Genomic DNA, 3,727 nt, shown 5'->3' with positions numbered 1-3,727 from the left:
TTAGGTGCAGTAGTTGATTCTGTCCCTTGCTGCTGAAGTTCGTCTGTTCTGAAAGCGCTTCAGAAACTGCATCTTTGATCAGTGACCTCGGAAGGCTTGGGTACAGGGCAACGACGTCTGCAGCCGTTATGATAATGCGACGTCCTATTTGTTCAGCTCTATTTGAGTTTGCTTCTTTCCACTTCTTTACGGTATCCACATATTGCGTGCTGTCCCGACAGTATTCGTTTATTCCCGATTGACAGTATTTCACTGCAATAGGTTGCAGGATGTATTGGATCATTGCAGTGACTCGCGACGTCATTGTGTGACCAGCCGCTTGCACCAGTCTTACGGGAATGTCTCGGGCCACAACAGTTGTAAGCTCGTTTTGTGTTAGCTTGTGCGTTTTTAGAAGTGGATAAGCATATGCAGGGTTTTGGTTGTCAAAGTATTTCGCACGAGCACCTGAAACTCTGTGGTAGTTATGCCCTGTAACCTTCACGCCAACAGCACACAAAAGTATTTCTTCCGATATTACACCTTCAGAGTAGAGTTCTTTTGCATAATATTCGCAGGTTTCTCTAATTGCACCACACTTTTTTATGAAAGTGGTATCATCGATTGGCAAAATACTAAACTTTTCCAACTGTTTTTTCATCATATAGTCGTAGTCTTTAAAATCCAGTAACACAATTTTGCCATCCTTGTCAGTTTTGCATATTACTATGTCCTGTTTGTTAACCAGCTTTCTTAACTCTTGCAGTGCTTTGCGTTGAGCCATCGTCAGGTTGTTTCTTAAATGAAAGCCTTTTCGAGCTTTTCTGTCTAAGTTGCGTAGTTTCGCTTCAGCAAGGTCAACGTAAATACATGTTTCCGCATCCAATTGCTCTTTGTTTGGCCTGGAATTGTTTGGAAGCCTTAGGTTATGAGGCAGCGGTGAGACATAGTCAAAAGACGGTTTATCTTTAAAGACGCGTGCCCACTCTACTCGTCTTATGTGCGAATGAAAGTTTAACCACTCCTCGTCTCTTACACGATTGCTCCAATCCGGAGTGGGCGCAAAACCAAGCCCACGGGATAGCAATGATGTAGTGTTATCGTCGAGAACTTGACTCGATTTATTTAAAATTGTAACTTCCATGTCGCATTGAGCTTGATTTTTGTTCTGCCAGAATTTACGTGCCCGGTACCGCTGTTTGCTGCGTTTGTTTTTTGCTTTATGTGCCGTACTTGTTGGTTGCAGACACTGCCTTTTCTTTCTTTGCTTTTTCCACAGCCACCAGAATTTACGCTCAAACTTTAGGCGCTTTTCATGCTTGTGACGTAAAAGGCGCGTTTTGATCTTAGCCGAAATATTTGCCCAGGTTACTTCTGCAATTTTTGATTTCGGCATCTCAGTTATCTGTTTTAAAACCCGCCGGGATTGCTGCAATAAAAGAAGATCGAAGTCCATTCCCCGTTTTTGGTTAGAGGGTAGCAGCACATTCATTTTAACGCATTTTTGTAGAAAGGCGATTTTGGGCTCCGTTTCAACAATTCTCATGAATACTCGTTGTTCTTTGCTGTCGTGCATGGTGATCCAATGTCCAAGTGAATGATCAAAACGATAACTTTAGTAATAGATCAAAACCATCAACAGCATGTCTTAAACTGACGATCACTGTTTGCCTTTTGAACTTTAATACAGTAAAACCGAAAGACTGTAAATCCTTGGTTTAAACAGAATCAGTCGGTTTTAAATGAAGGAATATATATTTCGCCTATGTGGCATCATCAGTCCCTGTAATCGAAATACAATACGATATAAAAACGATATAAAACAGTTTGAAACAGTAAAATCTTGTTTTAGTGTTTTACTGCTTTGATTTATTTTATCGTGTTTGTTTCAGCAATCATTTTTGGAAACATACTGGGCAATCCAAGCCAGTGTCTGGCAATCTAGTGCCAAAAGAATTACACAAATCAACCACAGACATCCACCATTTTACCACACTGGTCTTGATTATATGGGCCCAATTCTAGTTAAAGTTGGCCGCAGCCAGGCCAAAAGATATGGCTGTATCTTCACCTGCATGGCTACTCGAGCAGTGCATATCGAGATAGCCTACTCATTGGATACTTCCTCATTCTTACAGGTTTTTCGCAGATTTGTCAATCGACGAGGATGTCCCCAACACCTGTACAGCGATAATGGTTCCAACTTTGTGGGTGCTGAACGAGAGCTACAAAGTGCACTAAACGAATGGAACCAGTTGCAGATCCACAATCACTGCTGTCAGCATGGATCAGAGTGGCACTTCAACCCACCTGCCTCTAGCCACCAAGGAGGAGTGTGGGAGAGAATCATTCGATCTGTTCGCAAGATTCTACGAGCTCTAGCAGGGAAAAGAACTTTGATTGATGAGTCACTCCATACATTTATGGTGGAAGTTGAGAGAATCCTCAATGACCGTCCACTGACTTCCTTGAGTGATGATCCAAGAGATTTGGATGCCCTGTCACCAAACTCTTTACTGATTAGAAGACTAGAACCTGGACATTTTGTGAGTGCAGATGGTTATCGGAAATCCTGGAAACATGCCCAGTTTCTGGCAGATGCTTTCTGGAAGAGATGGTTGAAGGAACACCTGCCTCTATTGCAGCTCAGACAAAAATGGCTGCAACCACAACGCAACTTCAAGACGGGTGATCTCGTGCTGATGGTCGATGGGAACAATCCACGTGGAGCCTGGCCAAAGGCCCTGATTGAGGAGACATTTCCAGATGGCGAAGGAGTAGTTCGAATTCGCTGTGCGAATTCGAACTACCTGAGGGACATTCGTAAAATATGCTTCCTGGAGGAAGCTGCCTGATAGCAGCTTTGATATATGAATGTCTGTTGCATCTTGACCCCATTATGTTGTAAATAATTTCATTTGTTCAATTATTGGGGCCGGTATGTTGTGGTCAAGATGCAGTGAAGCGTGTCAATATCGATTTCTATTAGTTGTGGCGTGGTGATTGTCGTGTCTCGTGTCGTTTACCGTACGTTTTACACGAGGCAGCTTAAAGTTATTGCGTAATTCCGTTTTGCAGTGCATAGGTCTGTTAATTAGTATTGTATAGGGTTTATTCTTGTAAAAGTAGTTGTGTGTGAGGTAACTACAGTGGATTGGAGTGTACTAGTTCATATATGGATAATTTAAATGTGTGTGATAATCTGACGCTAGTCGTGTATACTTTTTATCTGTTTCTCGTGTTAGTAGCTTAACTAAACTCTCTATTTTTGTATTTCTATTTGAATAAGACACTAAGCAATGTAAATCTGTGTGGGAGCTGCTAACGCAGAAATCTGTTCTGTTTCATTCTGCTCTGTCTTAGGACTCCTCTGTCAAAGACTGTACTGATCTGTACTGAATGTTTTGTACCAACTGATCTGACCTGACTGACTGTACTAATCTGTACTGTTATGAACTGTCCAGTTTCGTTGTACTGTGGTACTCCGTATTGGAATACAGCCTTCGTTTTATTGTTGCAACGCATCAGTGTGACAGACAGCATTTGGCGGTGCAAGTAACCCACACAGTGGCCAGTTAGAAAGCTAGTTGGGCGTGGAATCAGAACCAAAGGGTTTTGTATTCTACCACTAGGAGCTTTTGTTTGCATCAGGTTAAAATGATTACTTTGCCAAAACTATACAACAAAGAGCTAGGAATTTCCAAGGAAAACTTCAGGGACCTTTCCAAACTGTGTGATAAAAACCTCA

General features: G+C 42.0%; 1 protein-coding gene across 1 annotated transcript; it reads left to right on the top strand.

Moving 5' to 3' along the window:
* Nucleotides 1-2,054: 2,054 nt before the first annotated feature.
* LOC145219723 (uncharacterized) lies at nucleotides 2,055-2,834 on the top strand. The gene has a single exon (XM_080087045.1). The coding sequence runs from the start codon at nucleotides 2,055-2,057 to the stop codon at nucleotides 2,832-2,834; it is 780 nt and encodes a 259-aa protein (XP_079943171.1).
* The last annotated feature ends 893 nt before the right edge of the window (nucleotides 2,835-3,727 follow it).

This window comes from Phallusia mammillata, chromosome 3, assembly GCF_965637545.1.
Source record: "Phallusia mammillata chromosome 3, kaPhaMamm4.hap1.1, whole genome shotgun sequence".
Lineage (NCBI taxonomy): Eukaryota > Metazoa > Chordata > Ascidiacea > Phlebobranchia > Ascidiidae > Phallusia > Phallusia mammillata.
The sequence above is the reverse complement of the archived record's forward strand: the minus strand, read 5'-3'. Positions and strand labels throughout refer to the sequence as shown.